This window comes from Phoca vitulina, unplaced genomic scaffold (assembly GCF_004348235.1).
Source record: "Phoca vitulina isolate PV1807 unplaced genomic scaffold, GSC_HSeal_1.0 scaffold3, whole genome shotgun sequence".
In the NCBI taxonomy this organism is placed as follows: domain Eukaryota; kingdom Metazoa; phylum Chordata; class Mammalia; order Carnivora; family Phocidae; genus Phoca; species Phoca vitulina.
Window position 1 is genome coordinate 2,028,173 of NW_022589706.1, and position 18,677 is coordinate 2,046,849.

Below are 18,677 nucleotides of genomic sequence, written 5' to 3' on the forward strand. Positions count from 1 at the left end.
GCCCTTCTTAGTGATGAGGGGCTCAGGGTCAGGAGAGGTCACTCGCCCAAAGTCACAGCACTCTCAATACTCAGTGGCCCGAGTCTTGCCCACACATTTCACAGTAGGTGAGCATGAGGGTCTGTTTGCATTTTTGGAAGTGAAGAACCATTAGAAAAATTAATGAATTGGGGGGCCCCTGGGGGGCTCACTTGGTTAAGCATCCAACTCTTGGTTATGGCTCAGGTCATGATCTCAGGATCTGATGCAGGGTTGTGAGATCAAGCCCTACATCGGACTCCATGCTTAGTGGGGAGTCTTCATGAGATTCTCTCTCTCCCTCTGCCCCTCCCCTCCCTAAAAAATAAATCTTTAAGGAAAAAAAAGAAAATTCATTAATTGGGGTATTCTTCATCATTTGGAGGTCAAGGAATGTTTTGCATTCCTTCCACATTTAGGGAGCATCTCAGTGTCACCAACACCATGGTCAGACCCAGGATGATTCAAAGATGAGATCTCTGACCTCAGTTCCCAGGAAAGACCAACAGGTGAAGGACCACTTGACTCTGAAAAGGGACAAAGAGAGCCTCTGAGAAGGGATTATTTGGGGAAGACTGACGTGAGAACAACCAGCTCTGAAGGCTCACAGGAAAGAGTAACGCATGTCAAGTGTCCAGCACACACCATGCCCACAGGGAAACGAAACAGCTAATACTGAGGGACTGACTCCCACGTGCCAGGCATTGTCCTGAGAACATAAATTCTCACAAGAACTCTGTGAGCTATGCACATTTATCCTCATTTTACTAACAAAGATACTGAAGCCCAGAGAGGCTAAGCAACCTGCCCAAAGTCACAGAGCTAGGGAGGGTGAGAGCTGAGATCCTAACCTGGGTGTTGGTCTCGGGGTCCTTGCTCTGAATCACTTGACCAGGAATCAGAAGCACCTGGAGGGCTCATTAGAGTACACACTGCTGAGCTGCACCCCAGAGTTTCAGATTCGGAAGGAACCGGTCTGGGCAGGAACCACACTTTGAGGAGCCCAGAACGGCAGCACTTTGACCACGGCTGTGGGCTCTCACCAAATAAACCCTGATCGTCGCAGTTGGCAGGCATTAGCTCTACCACTTCCCACACAGAACTTAATTCCTTTTCCTATTGTCAAAGAGGCAGACTATGAGTTATAGCTAACTCCAGGAGCTAACTGGACTCGAACTGCCCCACTTGAAAAGGCTGAATTATGTAAAAGAGAAGATTCGGGTCTCTGAATGTCATCTGAAGGAGCACAGACATCAAACTTGTGAGGAGCTCTGGAGTGAGGGATGAATGCAGAGGTGACAGGCTCCAATTTTCTTGTTTCCTGTTTCCCTTCAAAGGAAATTCATTATGTGGCTGCTCCCAACCCAGCTGAATGTTTTCCCCAGCTATAGAAAGCAGCTGGGTCATGCCCAAAATGAGATTCTTCATTTCAAAGAGAAAAGGTGTGATTTCGAAGTCCCTGAAGAATAAAGATCCTTATCAGGAGAAATGTTGGGCTGTTTGGGGCTTGAAATTATTTTAACATAGATGAATACGTTTCCCCTTATATTCTTATGAAAATCAAGCTCTCTCCTCTTCCAGGGATTGAGGTCCAGAGAATTCTGGATCAAAAGCTCACAGAAAGTAAGCGCTCTCACACACTCAGCGGTTGGGTCCACTTGAGAAAAATGCGAGACTGAAGAGGACTGCCCTGCCTGGCTTCCTATCCCAGGACTCTAAGCTTTGGGGACATCCTCCTGAGTTCCCCTAAAACAAGTCAGGACTTTGGTTCTACTGCAAAGAGGTCACAGGCTTCAAAGCCAAAAACTTAGGCTATCCGGCCTTCCTGCTGCAGTCAGTTGGGTAATTATTAAACCTGTCTGAGGCTGAGCTTTTAATCTGTAAAATAGAAATAATAATACTTATTCCCAAGTATTGCTACATGAAGTACATGAGATATTGGCTGACATCAATTTGGCACCAGCTGCAGGCACTGTTCCAAGTGCTTGATGTGTGTTTACTTCTTCAAGTCTTACGAAAGCCCCATAAAACAGGTGCCACTGTAATCCCATTGAAGAGGGGAGGAAAGAGGCTCAGAGAGGTTTTGTAACCTACTCAAGATCCCACAGTTCATGGGTGGTGGTGCTGGGATGCAGACGCAGGCAGCCTGGCACCGGAACCCACACACCCACTGCACTGCACCACACTGCACTGTGCTATGCCTCACTGCACCACTCACACCCCACTGCACTGCACCTCCCTGCACCACTCACGCCCCACTACACTGCACCTCCCTGCACCACTCACACCACACTGCACTGCACCTCCCTGCACCACTCACACCCAACTGCACTGCCCCGCACCACACTGTATCACACTGTACCACACTGTACTATGCTGCAGCTGGAGCTGTTCCATGACCCTCCCTTTGGAGTTCATTCTTCTGTTACAGAATCACATTTTTTAATCTCATGGGGAATTTTTTCTGGCATGAGATCCTTTGTATTTTGTAGATCAACAATAATGGCTGTGATTAAATAATGATCATTTTGTAATGCCAGGTCTGTAGGGTATAATGGTATAAGAAGGAGCTACTGTCCTTAAGCAAACATGGAATGCTTACCCAGGTGGATCACAAACCAGCCATAGAACGGGAGACACAATGGATTATTTTCTCTTTATACAACAAAACAAAACTGGCAATGCGTGACAATAACAAAGTCACATCTACTTGAGGATTGAGAACACTGTTTGAAATAATGAATTGTTCTGAATATAAAATAAAAATGACAAATTATTTAAAAAACAATCACATTGAGAAAGTGGCATATGACAATCTCAGGAATGTTGGCAAATCTCTATTCAAAGAAAATGTATGAATAATAACAAAGCAGAAATTAATAAAATTGGAAAGCAGTAAAATGAATAACAGAATTTAGTCTGTCAAATAACAAAATTAGAGGCAACCACTTGGATATCTTGTTTTAAAAAAAGAGAGGGAGAGCAAAATCCAGTAAGTAGAACTAAATTGAGTGAGAAGACATATAGACATGGAGGATGTTAAAACTTACGTAATTGTATGTATATCTGCATACATATTTGAAAGTGTCAATGAAATACATAACTTAATTAAAAAGACAGAAATTAACAAAACTGACCCAAGAGAAAATAGATTAGATTATTAAAGAAGCTGATAAAGTTTCTTCAAAGAATTTCTTCCTGAAAAACTAGGTTGAGACTGTTTTACTAATGAGTTCTTTTGATGTTTTAACTACCAACTAATGTTACAGAAACTGCTCTAGAAAGAACAAAAGATGAAAAGATAAAAAATATTAAAAACTCTAGACAAATTTCATCTATGGACCTAAGTATATAAATTCTAAACAAGATATGAATGAATCAAATTTAACAACATATAAAAATATTCCACCAAGGAAGATGTATCCCAGGAATGGAAGGATGATTTAATATAAGAAATTCTAATATTACAACACACCCAGTAAATGATTGTCAGGTAAAAGAAAAGCATCAATAGCTTAATAAAAATCAGAAGATATTTTACACATTGCGAGTAGTCTATAAAAACCAAGATGGGATAGATAATTCCTCACCAGGATAAATAATATCAATTTCAAATTAATAAAAATTAACATGCCCAATAGTGAAACACAATATGTTTCCCAATAAATTAGGAAAAACGAAGATGTCCCTTACAGTCAACACTGTTAACATCCTGGCCAATGCAAGAAGATATGAATGTCAGTAAAGACATAAGAGGCATAACTATTAGAAAGGAGGGGACAAAATTATCAGTCTCTGCAGATGTTATCAATAATCATTCATGTGAATTGTCTAGGTAAGCAAACAAATAAACAGAAACTGTGAGAAAGCAAGAGAGTTCCAGATTACCCCACATAATCAGTAGCTTTCCCATATTTTTTCTTTGAGAGAGAGATGAGAGAGAGCAAGCACAAGTTGGGGGGGAGGGGCAGAAGGAGAGGAAATGAGTCTTAAGCAGACTCTGCACTGAGCATGGAGCTCGATTTGGGGCTCGATCTCATGACCCTGAGATCATGACCTGAACCAAAATCAAGAGTCGATGCTCAACCGACTAAGCCACCCAGGCGCCCCAGCTGTCCCATATTTTAACAACCAGTTAGAAACCATAATGGAAAAACCTCCAATAGCAGCAACATGATACAAAATATCCTAAGCAATTAATTAGAGATTTAGTTTCTATTTCTTAGGAATGCAACAGCAAAAAAAAACCTCAGTGGTAGGAAAGAAAATCTAAATGTGGAGGGGGCGTGGCATGTTTCCTGATGGAAATAATCAATTCGGAAAAACTGTGTCGGTTGGGTCCAAATGAATGAATCAGTTTAACACAATTCCAATCAAAACTTCAATGACATTGTTGTTTGTGTTGGAAAATGAGGAAAGATTCAGAGTTCCCACAGAGGAACAAACAAGGGAATGTTTCTGGCACAGGTTTGAAGATGAAGATGGGTAGGAACATGAAATATATACTCAAGTGACAATAATGAAAGCAACACAGTGGAGGCCCTTGCAAGAAACACGAGGGTGACAGAGAGAGGGTGGCCCAGAAGCAGAAACTCACGTGTCACGAAAGTAACGTGTGGCAAGGAAGCCTCAAAAATCAAGAAGGAAAAGGTTGTCTGAATTAATGAGTAGCTTAGGAAAAGTGGGGAGAGAGATAGGAACAAGATACTTTTAAATGCTTCACACCATATTCTATAATAACTCAAAAGATTTTAAGAATTAAATGTAAAACTGTTACCATAAAAGATCCACAAGTAAATACAGATGCATATTTGCTGTATTCTGGAGAGGGAAAGAAATTTATAAGCTAAAAACAAGTGGAAGAGATCTCAGAGGAAAAGAAAGACTTTTCTACATAAAAATGTTTTTATAATCCACACATTGAAAATAAAAGGGAAATTAAATGTAAAAAAAGAAAAGCCATAAAAATATTTGCCACGAATATATCAAAGTAAGGTTAATATCCCTAATAGCGAAATAGATTGTAAAAGTTACTAAGAGAATGGTTAACATCCCCGTAGCCATGTAAGGAAGGTACATGACCACTTACAGAAGAAATATTTGGAAACCAGCTCATTGTGGTTGGCCCAGCAAGGGCCTCCTAGAAGATATCCACAGTCTAAACCCGGGAGTAATTTACGTGGCAAAAACAATTTTGTAGTTAAGGATCTCCAGATGGGGAGATTGTCCTGGAATACCTGGGTGGGCCCTAAGTGCAATCACAGGTATTCTTAGACGAGGGAGACACAGGGAAATGTGAGCACAGAGAGGAGGGAGGAGGGCATGTGAACACAGAGACAGACATTAGGGTGTCGTGCTACAGGTCAAGGAGTGTCAGGAACCACCAGCGCTAGAAGAGGCGGGGAACAGATTCTCCTCTTGGGCCTCCGGGGGGAACGCAGCCCTTCTGACACCTTGATTTTGGCCCAGTGAAACTGGTTTTGAATTTCTGGCCTCCAGGAATATGAGAGAATACATCTTAGTCTCTGTTGTGGTCACTTCTTTTCTCTCTCTCTCTCTTTTTTTTTTTAAGATTTATTTATTTATTTGAGAGAGAGAGAGAGAGAGAGAGTGCACACACATGTGAGCAGGGGGAGGGCCAAAGGGAGAGGGAGAAAGAGAATCTTAAGCAGGCTCCCCGTTGAGCCCAGAGCCTGACTCAGGGCTCAATCTCACGACCCTGAGATCAGGACCTGAGCCGAAATCAAGTCTGATGATCAATCGACTGAGCTACCCAGGTGCCTCTCTGTTGTGGTAATTTCTTATAGCACCAATAGGAAACTAACACACTTATGAAACATCTAATCTCACTAATAAACAAACACAAAATAATATTATAATGTGATTATTTTTCCTATGAGATATCAGAGTTATTTAAATGCTTACGGATGACAAAGGTATAGCGACACCTATGCTCTTGAGCACTACTGGTGGGAAAGTCAGCCTTTCAGGAGAAAAATTTGATAGTATGCGTAAAAAGCCTTGCCTGACTTCCAGCTCTATTACAAAGCTGTATCACCAAGACATCATGGTATCAGCACAAAAACAGACACATAGACCAATGGAACAGAATAGAGAGCCCAGAAATGGACTCTCAACTCTATGGTCAACTAATCTTTGACAAATCAGGAAAAAATATCCAGTGGAAAAAAGACAGTCTCTTCAATAAAGGGTGCTGGGAAAATCGGACAGCCAGATGCAGAAGAATGAAACTCGACCATTCTCTAACACCATACACAAAGATAAACTCAAGATGGATGAAAGACCTCAACGTGAGACAGGAATCCATCAAAATCCGAGAGGAGAACACAGGCAGCAACCTGTTTGACCTTGGACAAAGCAACTTTTTCCAAGACATGTCTCTAAAGGCAAGGGAAACAAAAGCAAAAATGAACTTTTGGGACTTCATCAAGATAAAAAGCTTCTGCACAGCAAAGGAAACAGTCAACAAAACAAAGAGGCAGCCCACAGAATGTGAGAAGATATTTGCAAATGACACTACAAAGGGCTGATATCAAAGATCTATAAAGAACTTCTCAAACTCAACACTCAAGAAACTAATAACCCAGTCAAAAAATGGGCCAAAGACATGAACAGACACTTCTCCAAAGAAGACAGACAAATGGCTAATAGACACATGAAAAAATGCTCAACATCACTAGCCATCAGGGAAATTCAAATCAAAACCACAATGAGATACCACCTTACATCAGTTAGAATGGCAAAAATTAACAAATCAGGAAACAACAAATGTTGGCCAGGATGTGGAGAAAGGGGAACCCTCCTACACTCTTGGTGGGAATGCAAGCTGGTGCAGCCACTCTGGAAAACAGTGTGGAGGTTCCTCAAGATGTTAAGAATAGAGCTACCCTATGACCCAGCAATTGCACTACTAGGTATTTACCCCAAAGATACAGATGTAGTGAAAAAAGAGGCACACACACCCCAATGTTCATAGCAGCAATGTCCACAATAGCCAAACTGTGGAAGGAGCCAAGATGCCCTTCAACAGATGAATGGAAAAAGAAGATGAAGTACATATGTACAATGGAATATTACTCAGCCATCAGAAATGATGAATACCCACCATTTGCATCGACATGGATGGAACTGGAGGGGATTATGTTAAGTGAAGTCAAGCAGAAAAAGACAATTATCATATGGTTTCACTCATATGTGGAACATAAGCAATAGTACGGAGGACCATAGGGGAAGGGAGGGAAATCCAAAGGGGGAGCAATCAGAGAAGGAGATGAAACATGAGAGACTATGGACCCCAGGAAACAATCTGAGGATTTCAGAGGGGAGGTGGGTGAGGGGAGGCGGTGACAGGATCATGGGTATTGAGGAGGGCATGTGCTGTGATGAGCACTGGGTATTATACTTAACTAATGAATCATTGAACACTACATCAAAAACTAATTATGTACGATACAGTGGCTAATTTAACATAAAAAAAAGCCTTAAATAAATTCATACTCTTTGACCTATTGTTTCCATTTCTGGAATGAATAATTAGAGAATTGAGTAATGATTTATGGTGAGGATTGTTCATCTCAAATTTTCAAATTGCAGTGTTTCACTAATAAACACTGGAAACAATCCAAACTATGAGAAAATAAAAGAACAATGAAACAGACTATGGTAACTCATAAAGTACTGTACAATTATTAAAATTATCATGCCAAATAATTTCAATGCCTATTCACAACATAATGTTGCAATATAATCAGCATATAAAAATGAACTAAATGTGTGTGTGTTGCAAGATTATATGATTAAAATAATGGCAAGAAAAATTAAAAATTGTTAGAATCTTTATCCAGAAATGGTAAAATATAGTTTAATGTTCTTATTTTCCACATTCTTCCATATTGGATACAATGGTATGGATGCATCATAATCATAAAAATCAAGTAAGTTAACAGGAAAGAGTTAAAAGATTCATGGGGGGGGAGGGTTAAATAGGTGATGGGGATTCAGGAGTGCACTTGCCGTGATGAGCACCGGAAGTGCTGAATCACCATATTGTACACCCGAAACTGATATTACACCGTATGTTAACTAACTGGAATTTAGATACAAACTTCAAAGAAAAAGATTTATGAAAGAGGTATTTGTTTTGTTATTATTCACAGTGAAAATTCAAAAGGCCAAGGCATTCAGTAATGGACAACAGTCACAGTGCACCTTTGTGATGGAATACGATGCTGTTGCTGAACATTTATTTACGCTACTTTACAAGTGTGCTTATAAAGAATCTTTAGTGAGATACAGAAATGATTTTGATATGGTGGTGATTTTTTAAAAGCAAAACACAAAGCTAGGTACAGTATTAATCTCTACTACATAACAGATATATAGAAACATAGAAAGAAATAGAGCAAAATACTCGAAGTACCTGCCTCCCCTAACATGCCAGAATTTCAAATGGTTTTACTTCCTTCTTTATGTTTTTCAAATGTTCTGAGCTGAGCCAAAGATATTTCTGCAAAAGAACAAAACGGATGTAAGTGGTATGTGAAGTGTGTGCCCCGAGAACAAGGACGGACTGGGAGCCCCCCCTGGTCTGTCCTGGCCTGCTAGCTCACCCAGAAAGGATGCCCCCGCCCAGGCAGATGAACCACGCAGTGATGGCCCCACGTGGTCCCCCTGTCTTCCTGCATCTCTGCCTACAATTTTCATCCAAATTCCTTTCTTCTTTTCAAATGCAGGAGAAATAACTAATTAATATGTTTTTAAAATATCCTTTGGAAGCATAAAATGTCACATAAATGTTCAACTCCCACATGTTTTATGATGTGTCTTTGATTAAATTCGCGGCACAAGTGTTAATTCCTACATTCACTTCCCTGTCTTGCCTTCTGGCGGTCTGTTCTTAAAGTCTTCCCACTACTTCCTCCAGCCCCTGCATTTCAAAGCAATTGCTTGCATGGAAACACAGTCCTGCTCTCTTTACCTTTTTTTTTTCTCTCACAAGCTCAGTTGTCTCTGTCTTTGAAGATAAATGAAAAATACGATGAAAACAGAGAAAATGAGATTCTGACACTCAGGTGAAATAACTGTGGGTCTCACATAGCCAGACTATCATAAATGCCCGCAGAGATGCATAAAAGTTTCCATTGGACATTCCTCCCAGTGCCAGAAGCCCAATATCCATCTTCCTGGAGCATGGCTTTGAAAATAAGGCATTTACTGAGTTACATATCCTCTAGCCAGGTCCAAGACTATGGAAAAATCCAACCTGATGGGAAAAGACAGCCTCTGGGGAGAAATGGGCCATCTTCTTAGCTGGCTCAGGGCCAGAGGCGGGCCTGGGCACTGTGCCTTTGGTCAGCACCAGGCTTGCGAGCCTGGTTGCTGCGGGGGGTACCCCTGCCTGGGAAGCCAGGTCCCTGGGTCCTCAAATCAGCTCTGCCTTCAAGTTGCTCTGTGACTTGGGCAGTTCATTTCAGCGACCGTGTCATCTCGTCCCCTGCAAAGCTGCTTCTCCTCCAGGGCTCCCTATCTCAGCATCTAGTACAGCCTTCTACCTGGCTGATGTGCCAGACACCAGGACTTACCCTGATTCTTCCTCCCCTGGACACCGCGCCCCACCACTCACCAAGCGAACCCGTGCCCACTGCCACGACTCTAACCCAAGCTCCCGTCTCCCCACTGGACCAGTGCAGTCTCTCTGGGTTTGGCTGGGGTCTAATATTCTCTCCATACAGCAGCCTGAGTCTTTTTTTTTTCTTAAAGTAGACTCCACGCCCAGTGTGGAGCCCAGTGCGGGGCTTGAACTCATGACCCCGAGATCAAGACCAGAGCCGAGCTCAAGGGCTGGACACTTAACTGACTGAGCCACCAGGCGTCTTTTTCTCAAGCGCACATCCCATCCTCTTGTTGCCTTACTTGCACCTGTGGATGACTGCTCAGGACTCTTGAATAAAGGTAAGCCCCCACAGGTGCTCTTGCTCGCCATCAAGGTGTGAAAAGTCGCCCACAGGCAGGGTCCAGCCCACAAATGGAAGGTGGTTGTTTTTTTAAGGTCAACTGGTTTCCAATGTTTAAAAATCAAGAAATACGACATAAATACCTGGATTCTAACTTCTCTTGGAAATCAGAAAATCTATCAGCTGTAGCCCAGTATCTGTCATGGAAACAGCAGCAGCTGTTCCCACTGGACAGGGCATGTCCCCCCAGCCTCCACAGGCCCACCGAACCCCCTCATCTTGCCCACCCTTCATTGTACTCACAGTACGTGGACCTCCTGCCCCTTGGGATGTGGCCCCTGCATACCTTTCCAGTGCCCCCCCCACTCTCCCTCTCAGTGCCCCAGTCCCCCTAGGGCTTCTGCCTCTGCACAAATGACAGGGCTGTCACTTATACTGTCCCCTCTGCCTGGAACATCCTCCCGCCTCTCCCTCTCTCGCCCTCCATCAGCCTGGCCTGGGTAAATCCTACTAATCCTCAAGGCAGGAGTTTCAGTGTCACTTCTACAGGAAAACCAACCATTCCTGGCACCCTGCTCTAGGACAGTGCCCTACCTTTCCCCCACCATGCTGGTGACCTTTGGTTACTTGTCTTTCCTGTGAACTCCCCAAAGGGAAGTCCTGGTGTCTGATCTCCTCTGTGCACGGCCACCAGCAACCAGCCCAACACGTGGCACAGAGCAGCTTTCTAAATATTTGCTGAATGAGGGAATAAACTTGCAACCTCTGGATTTCGCGTACATACACATCAGTAAGACAAGATCTACCGGAGGGAAAAGATGCAGAAGCAAACAGAAATGATAGCATGGGACAGGTTCCTGCGTAAGGTGTCTGTTCCGGGGACATGCTGAACAGTGTCATTGTTTGCCAGAGATGTTCCCCAGGGAAAGTCATGTTGGAGTGGAGTCTGGGGACTTGGGACTTGCAAGCATGCCTGCTACCAAGGAGGACTCTGGCTCACGGAGGTGGTGACCTGCCCAGGGTCACACGGTTCCTGCAGACCATGAGCATCATAAACGTCAGAATATACCTAGTTTATGTACATGCCCAAAGCTGTAACTCCAGCATCCAACTCAGTACTCAAGAATGTGCCGAATGAGTAAAGGAGTGAGTGAATGAAGAGACAAGACAGATGTTTAAGAAAGACCGAGGGAACTGTTACGGATGGAATGTTTGCATCCCCCCCCCCCCCCCCCCCCCCGGCAAATTCACATGTTGAAACCTAACCCCAAGGTGATGATGTTAGGACGTGGAGCCCCTGGGAGGTGATTAGGTCGTGAGGGTAGAGTCCCCACAAATAGGATGAATGCCTTTATCCGAAAAGACCTGGAAAAGAGGATTTCTCCCCATTTGAGGACACACTGAGGAGGCGGCGGCCCACAAGGCAGGAAGTGGGCCCTCTCCAGATCTGGCCCCCTGATCTCAGACTTCCCGCCTCCAGAAATGTGAGGGGTACAAACTGTCTTGTTTGGAAGCTGCCCAGCCTGAGCTAAGACAGGCTCCCAGTGGCAGGAAGGACCTGACACTGATTTGAGGAGTGCGATGAGGAGTTGGAACTTATCTTGAAAGAGAAAAGCTTAGCCTCTATGGAGGCAGATATTTGTTTACTTTTTTAGTCAGGGAGGACAACAGTCCTATTTGTTGACTTTAAAACACATTTTTACATTTAAGGGACAGAGGCTGTCATTGTTACATTGTTTTTATTTTTGTCACACAATTATGTTGACTTTTACAATTTTTAAATATTTTAAAAACAAAAAGCAAAAGAGTCTCTTTAATGTGGGATCTCACTTTGGTAAGGAGACTATTTCCACCATGCTCACATGAGTTATAGAAATCATCACGCATGTGACAACCACAGATGTAAAGTGTGAGTTGTTTTTGCTTTTGCAAAAGAGAAAAACAAAACTGTGGCCATAGTAACCCAAAAGGGTTGATAATGAAAGATGAGAAGCAGATGCTTCTGCAGTGACCTGGATCAGGTGAAGTGTAAAAAAGGCCTACGCAATACACTTCAAAATGGTTAAAATGCTAAATCTTATGCATATTTTAACACAATAAAAAGCATTAGGAAATACCGGAAAATATTTTTAAGTGATAAATGTCATCCAGCTCCCATTGTCTTGCCATGCTTGATTCCTCTGCTTATTAACCTTCCCTGAATGAGGCAGAAGCTGGCTCTAGGGTCACAAAGGCTCAGGCATAAAGGGGCCCTGTGCTCTCCCTACCTAAGCTCTTACAGTCTTACTGTGATTTATAAAAAGAAACATATCTTTGGTCTTCCTCATTTCTGGCACAGAGCTCCTAAAACCCTTGGAATTTCCTAAGTGATAAGAGTAATAAAGGTGTTGGGCGCCTGGGTGGCTCAGATGGTTAGCGTCTGCCTTCGGCTTAGGTCATGATCCCGGGGTCCTGGGATCGAGTCCCGCATCGGGCTCCCTGCTCAGCAGGGAGCCTGCTTCTCCCTCTGCCTCTCTCTCTCTCTCTGTCTCTTATGAATAAATAAATAAAATCTTTTTTTAAAAAAAAAAGAGTAATAAAGGTGTCTTGATATTCACAAAGACCCCTTTAAGCCACACCTGAGTTTATGTTAGTGAGTGACTTTTGGACAGTGTCGAAGGATGGGGGTCGGGTGCCATCAGAGCCAAGCTACCAAGTGACCTGAAACCTCCAGGGAGGGGAGAGAGCTGGATATTGAGTTCAGTCGCCAAAATGATCTCAACAACCCTGCCTTTGTAATGAAGCCTCCACAACCCTCCCCCCACCCAAAGGATGGGGTTGGGAGAGCTTCCATGTTGGTGAACATGGGAGATTCTGGGAGAGGGACATTGTGAAGAAGGCAGGGACCTCCCTGCCCTCCACATGCCTTTCCCCGTGTGTCTCTTTCATCTGGCGGTTCTGAGTTCTATCCTTTTATGATAAACCAGTAATCTCCTAAGTAGATTGGGGCCCTGTGTCCTGTGAGCTGCTCTAACCAGTTAACCAAACCCAAGGAGGAGATCGTAGGAACCACTGATTTATAGCCAGTTGGTCAGAAGCGCAGGTGACAACCTGGACTTGCAATTGGCATCTGAAGTGGGGACAGGCTCATGGGACCGAGCCCCGAACCCGTGGGGTCTGACACTGTGTCCAGGTAGATGGTGTCAGAATTGAGCTGAATTGCAGGACACCTGGCTGGTGTGAACTGCTTGATGTGGGGAAAGAACCAGCACATCAGAATCAGTGTCAGAATCCTGCTTACACTCCGAGGGAGCCCAGCGTGTCCTGTTCCTAGCTGTGTAAGACATGCCCCATACGTGGGTCTGGAAGCAGACAGGCCGGAGGCCTGGTTTCAGCTCCATGTTTATAGGAGTCAGTTTTCGACCTCACGTCTTTCAGCTTCCACGTCCACAGCTGCAGAGGTGAGCCACTCACAGGGAAGCTGTGAGGGTTTGGATGGCATAAAAAATCAGTACTGTGTGATGTGTGCATTGTCATGTCTGTTCCAACTGCCGCCTCCCCCTGCAGGGGTGCAGCTCACAGGGTCTGCCAGATGTGCTCTGTCCAAGTACCAGACCATGCGGGGCAGTGGACAACCCACCATCACCAGTGGTTCATCTCCTCCCTCCCTCCAATCTTCCAGGGTGCGTGGGAAGGCCAGGCTCTTCTTCCCTCATCCTGGTGGGACAGGGAGGCAGCAAGTCTGTGGACTCCATCCCCTCCCCATCTCCCCAGGGCCACCGCCTCAGTCCCTCTCTCTAGTCTCTGCCGGGTCCTCCCCTCCCTTCCGACCCTTCCTGCCCCAGTCCACATGTCCACACCATCCCTACCCCCAGAGCCACCTTCTAACTTGGACCTGGCCACATCACTCCCCTGCTCAAGTACCACTGGGCTCCCCAGTGCACCGACAAAATCTACTGGGGCTCAGTGAACAGGCACCTCGCCTCTCACATTCCCCGCACAGGCTCTCCCCTCAGCCGTCAAGGTACTTGAATCCTGGCAGGGCCATTTCTCATCGCAGGCCTTTTCTTCTGTTACTCCTCTCTCTGCAACATCTTCTCTCCAAACCCCATTTTTACCTAACTCCTGCTCAGCTTCATGGCTTCATCTAGAGACCACCTCTTCTGGGTAGCCCTCCTTGATCCCACCCTCCCCACCCTGGGTGAGGCTTTCCTCCTTGCCAAGGCCACACAACAAGTAAACTGTTGAACTGGGATTCCAAGTCAGGCCCTCCCACTTCCCAAAACAGAAGACTGTGCAACCACATATTTATGTAAGAAAGAAAGAAAGAGTGAGGTAGAACAAAGCAAAACATCTTGGAAAGATGTCCCAGCTTTAGTAAATGAAAATAGCAAGCTGTAGAACAATGTGCATGGCATGGTTCCATTTTAAAAACTAAATATGTTTATATAGGTTTGTATAAGCAAAGAAGAAAACCTCAATAAATACAAATTGAGCTGCTGACAATAGCTATTGGGTGGGTGGATCTGAACATTCTGTAAGGTTTGCATTTGTTATGTATTGTTTATGTTCTAAAAAAAAAATGAAAAAACGCAATCGAAGGAATTCAACAACTGTTCTCCAATAATAGATGAAAGGCCTGAATGCTCAGGAATCCCGAGACACAGGGACGAGACTTTGGAGGCAGGCTTACCTCTGACTACCCTTGGTCCTGGAAGGGACACAGGGAACTGAGAGGATGGCATGAAATGAGAAGGGTCAAGGTGGGCAGGCGAGCCACACTTACCTTTCCCAGCAGCTCAGGCAGGCCCATCACCTGCCCGGCAAACACGCCAATGCAGATGAAGATGGCGGTCACCTGCCCCAGAGAGCCACGGATCTCCTTGGGTGAGATCTCGTTCAGGTACATGGGGAGTGCACTGAGGGCGATGCCTGTGAAAGAAGCATGGCAGCTGTGAGAGGGCTGTCTTCTCCAAGGGAGGAGTACCCTGGGCAGTGAGATGGCCCTCATCCTCAAGGAAGACTGGTCAGAGCCCTTCCCTCTGCCGTGCCCTCTCAAGAACAGCAGGATAGCCACAACACCATTCCCAGCATCTGCACAGATGGCCGATGCTGTCACATGCCCTGTTTCATGTCATCCATAAGGTATGGCTGGGAGGTAGATTTCATAGAAAGGGAAACAGATGATGATGGTGGTGGTGGTGGTGATGGTGGTGATGGTGATGGTGGTGGTGGTGATGATGATGGTGGTGGTAGTGGTGATGATGGTGGTGATGGTGATGGTGGTGATGTGGTGGCGGTGATGGTGATGGTGGTGATGTGGTGGTGATGGTGGTGGTGACGGTGGTGATGATGATGATGAAGGTGGTGGTGATGGTGGTGGTAGTGATGGTGATGATGATGGTGGTGATGATGGTGGTGATGGTAATGCTGGTGGTAATGGTGGGGGTGATGGTAGTGGAGGAGGATGTGGTGGTGATGGTGGTAATGGAGGTGATAGTGGTGGTGATGGTGATGGAGGTGATAGTGGTGGTGATGGTGATGGAGGTGAAGGTGTTGGTGGAGGAGGTGGCAGTGCATGGTAATGGTGGTGTTAGCAGACAACTTATCTAGTGCTTACCAAGTAGCAGGGATCCTTCTTATCTCTTTATGTATATTATATATTTTTGTAATAACTCACTGAAGTAAATGTACTATGATTATCCTTATTCTAAACATGAGGAAGCCGAGGCACAGATGGAGTGACTTTCCCAAGTCACCAAGTGACGTCCAGAGACGCCCAAAGGGATTATTTGCCCAGCAGGTCAGGTCTATGGTTCTAGAACTCGAGCTCTCCCACTAGCTTTACATCAGTGCCTCTTGATGGGAACCATGGCACTCAGGTCAGGCAGATGCTGTATTACCCATTCTACAGCATTTTATAGAGTGCTTGTCGGTTTCAAGAAGGTTTTCCACCTGCAGCTGGGCCCGGCTCTTCTCAAAGCCCTTCACAGGCCTACCAACAGCGACAAATGCACTTGCCCCAGGCTGACTCACGGCACGTTGGGAGCATAGACGGCGCACTCTGGAGCCACACGGCCTCCCTATGAGGCTTTGGGTGGGGAGTTAGGGTCTCTCAGCCTCGGTTTCCCTCTCCACAGGTGGGGATGAGAACTGAGCCTCACTTCATAGGACTGCTGGGGCCTGAGACTGGACCAGCCCCACGCTTCCCTCATCGTGCAGGGCCCTGCAAAGCAGTGCTGACGGCGCTAGTTCTTACTGTCTAATTTTCCACCAGACTGAAGGCATCAAACATTTCTTTCCTGCCCTGGCCTCCTGGTGCCTCTAGCATGGTTCCCGAAACACTGTGGGTACCAATCAATGTGCTTCCAGTGAAGCTGAATGCACCCCAGTTGTTAACCGTCAGGGAGGCTTCCTTCAAAAAAAATTAGTAGAAGGAATACGTGGCCCAGTTAATAAGCTGAGGATCTCATTCACTGCATCTCAGCCCAGAATAACTTTTCCTGGCTCACCAGAAAGGCAAAGACGCTTAAGGTACAAAGAAACGGGAATTAGCGGCAAAGTCACACCATAAGCCAGAGGATATTCGCGTTTCTACCGTAAACACACACACTGAGAGCAGCTGGGCTCGTGGAAAAACTGGCTGACCATGGACCAGCATGGCACCTTGCTGCTGAGGGGCGAGTGCAACCGAGGGACAGACGTACGAGGATTCAAGTCCCAGAGCCTGGCTTCCTCGCCAGGTGACCTTGATCAAGTCAATTAGCTTCTCCTAGTCTCAGCTTCCTCACCTATAAAAATGAGGGTAGTAACTGCTGTCTATTTCTGGTGCAGTGGGAAGGACGTTATTACATGTAAGGGTCTGGCTGCACGGGTAGTCACTTGACAGGCACTTAGTAACAGTCAGCTTCCTTTCCCTGACGCTCCTCGGGCCCACTGGGGCTAATCGTCCCTCAAAAAACGAATGAGAAATGATAGGGCTGTGGGAAAGAGGTGGCATGGTCACGATGAAGGGCCTGTGGCCACAGACGGGACGGTAATAATACCTCCTTCATACGAGAGCCGGGCACACACGGAATGTGTGAGAAATGCTTAGCAGAGGGCCCAGCATACAGCAGGCTGTCAATAAATGGTGACTGTTCTTACCGGCCTGTCGCGAAATGGCATGGCAACATGAGACGCTGTGGCTAAACCGCCGGTGAATGAGGAGGGGGTCTACACAAAAGCCGCCACCCCCCAGTTTGCTGGGGACCGTCCTGGTTTTAGCACTGCAAGTCCTGTGCACTGGGAATGCCCCGAGTCCCGGGCAAACCAGGGGGTAGGTCATCCGAGGCCCGTGGTGCTGCACCAGGCGTCCCACACCACTGAGTGGCTTCTCTCGACCTATGACCCCCATCCCCTGCCACTCTTCCTCCCCAGGGGCCCCAGCCTTGGGGTTTACTGGACGCTCCGGGTGCATACTGACTGTGGGATATTGGCCTTTGTTGCTATTTTTATCTGGACCCTGGATTGTCAGAGCCCCCTAAGCTGGCCCCCGACAGGCTTCCTGTCTCACCACCCCCTCGGACGTGACCTCATTTGGAAGTTGTCTGCAGAGGTAATCAAGTTAGGGTGAGCTCATCCTGGATGAGCGTGGGCCCTAAGTCCAGTGACTGGGGTCCTCCTAAGAGGCCATGTGAAGTTGGGGTCAGAGACTGGAGTGGTGTTGCCACAAGCCAGGGAAGGCCAAGGGTGGCTGGCAGCTGCCAGATGCCAGGAGGGCAGAGCACGGAGCAGATTCTCCCTCCGGTTTTGGACCTCTGGCCTCAGAACTCTGACAGCATCACTTCTGTTGTTCAAGGCGCCCCAGTTTGTGGCCCCAGGAGAGCAGTGCACCTCCTCACTGAGGCCTTCCCTGACCACCTGCTGCGGTCGGCCCCTTCCCAGCGCTGTCTCTGCATCTGGTCCTAGCTCCTCCCAGCACTTAGCGCTTCCTGAAAGTACCTAGTCTGGTACTTACTTTACCACCGGTTTCCCCACCAGAAGCCACAGTGAAGTTTCATGAAAACTCAGTGCCAGCCCCAGGACAGGTGCTTGATCGACATGTACTGAATGGGTCCCCATGCCATTGTCACTCTACTGTTATTTATTTAATCGAGGCTGCAGAAAGGCCCAGTGGTGGGGCACCAGTGGCTGGGACTTGCACACCCCTGCCAGGCTGGTCCTCGGATGCAACTGTGGTCCACGGGAGCAGGCCCCGGTGGGCAGCTGGAAGGGGGCAGAGACTCCGAGAAGCGAGCAGAGGGCAGCATGCCCCCGGCTCTTAGCTAAAACACCAACAGTTCCAATGTACAGAGCCTGCTACAACTTCCGAGGCCTTCCCCTTCCTTGGGGCACAGGGCCTGATGGTGCGCGAGGGGCGGGCAGGGGCACACTCCCTCACACAGGGCGAGCTTAGCTTCCCGATTCCTCCCAGAGTCCAATTGGAGCAGCAGCTCTAAGCTCTTGAAAAGCAGAAGGGACCTCGGAAAATATTCTCCAGGGAAATCAGAGAGGCTGAAGGAGACCCTTTAGGGACAACTGGAAATGTGCATTTTCCTACTGGAGTGCAGAAAAACTTGAGTCCAGTCCAAAGCATTTTACTGAATATAATAGTCTTAACTTTTGAAAATGAAAATATGACACATATCTTTAAATTGCACAGTGCAGTCTGGGGAATCATCACAA

The 18,677-nt window shown here is 46.2% G+C and overlaps 1 protein-coding gene across 1 annotated transcript in view; it reads right to left on the reverse strand.

The window, feature by feature from the left end:
• Nucleotides 1-18,677, reverse strand: part of SLC2A9 (solute carrier family 2 member 9) — a 220,925-nt gene that overhangs the window by 110,644 nt on the left and 91,604 nt on the right. Inside the window, exon 6 of the mRNA XM_032399871.1 lies at nt 14,758-14,903. Within this exon, the coding sequence (XP_032255762.1) occupies nt 14,758-14,903 (146 nt within the window). The remainder of the gene's footprint in view (nt 1-14,757; nt 14,904-18,677) is intronic.